Genomic DNA, 1,394 nt, shown 5'->3' with positions numbered 1-1,394 from the left:
TAATTGTAGGAAATCACGTAATTTTTCTTCTTTCAAATCCTAGTCTCCAAAGAATATGTCTACTAAAAAATGGAAGGTCACAATATGTAAACCTACTTAATGCATTCTCAAGTTCTGGATTGTCATTAGACTAAGAAATATGATGTACATGAGATAAGATACAATTGCATACCTATTAATAAATCATATAAAGTGAAATCAGATCCACATACTGTAGAATTACAACTTAGCGACAACTTTCAAAAAGATCGTAACATATAGAACAATCATAGTACATTCAGAAGCCGAAAATTACAAACTTCAGGTCATTTTCTCCAAATCACAAATTATATACAGAGTGATGGAGACTACCTGGCTAAAGGTTTTATTTTTGCTCTTTTAACACCTTCTGTCCAAAGGAAAACCTAATTTATAGCTATGTAAATTAAGCCCTAAAAAGAATAAATTGAATCATTTTGCATAAGTTATTACTGAAGTCCAATATGTCAAAGACCCAGTCTACCATAAACCTAGCCTATAACATAATAACCTACATTTCAAAATTAGAACTTAATTTAACGGACCTAAGGGCTGAGGCTGACCTTCAACCTGAGTAGTCAGCAAGCATGTTGAAGTGAGATGTGTCCCATCTACAAAGCCTGCTGTGAGATGCTTTAAAGGGAAACTCCACTACCTTAACTCTGGAGTCACGGGCCACAGAGACTTCAAGGATATCATCACTTGAGAACCAGCTGAGGCTGGCAAAGCATCATTTTGGAGGCCTCGGCTGGACCCATGCTGGTATGCATGTGATGGATGTATAGTCATGATCCCTAGTTGATTCTGTTTGCTCTGAAGTTTCCTTTCTTGAGGCTTTCCAGGACGATGTACTGCCCCTGGAATCTCAATGCTCAATATTACATCTTGGGGCAGGTGTAGCATCCAAAGCAGTCACGACTCTATCAGAAGCATTAGAGGCACAGGCCGTGCCACTCTTGTGGCAGAAAACCTGGGCAGAGCCAGAAGTAATGGAGCCACTCCTCCATTTTCCTGAAAGGGAGGGAAGGGAGAGGGGGAGAAAGCAAAACAATATGGGAGGAAGGGTAAAAACCCACAAACAAACAATGATTGGAACTGGCGCATGAGAAAATAAATAGGACCCCAAAACCCACATATACTAAGTCTTCTAAAGTACGTAACACCAAGATAACACCATTACTGAAAGAAAGCACAATAAAATAATAAGAAGTGAGCCCAACAACACAATGACAAACAAGCAATTGGAAAAAAAAAAAAATAGGAGAAAGCCAAGAAAGCCTTTATTAACTCCAATCCTATCTAGAAAGGAAATGAGTAATGTCTCTTGTTTAAGCACTCAAACAGGAAAGGAAAGTAAACCACCTCTTGCTGATAGG

General features: G+C 38.6%; 1 protein-coding gene across 1 annotated transcript in view; it reads right to left on the bottom strand.

Annotated features, from left to right (window-relative positions):
- The window catches only part of LOC108519016 (transcriptional regulator ATRX-like), a gene marked incomplete at its 3' end in the record, with an annotated part of 13,904 nt that extends 12,791 nt beyond the window's left edge, over positions 1–1,113 (bottom strand). The window contains exon 1 of the mRNA XM_017857791.1: positions 674–1,113. Within this exon, the coding sequence (XP_017713280.1) occupies positions 674–921 (248 nt within the window). The remainder of the gene's footprint in view (positions 1–673) is intronic.
- Positions 1,114–1,394: the final 281 nt, after the last annotated feature.

Source organism: Rhinopithecus bieti, unplaced genomic scaffold, assembly GCF_001698545.2.
Source record: "Rhinopithecus bieti isolate Rb0 unplaced genomic scaffold, ASM169854v2 scaffold_48017, whole genome shotgun sequence".
Taxonomy (NCBI): domain Eukaryota; kingdom Metazoa; phylum Chordata; class Mammalia; order Primates; family Cercopithecidae; genus Rhinopithecus; species Rhinopithecus bieti.
Note: the sequence above shows the minus strand (reverse complement) of the source record. Positions and strands in the feature narration are given on the sequence as shown.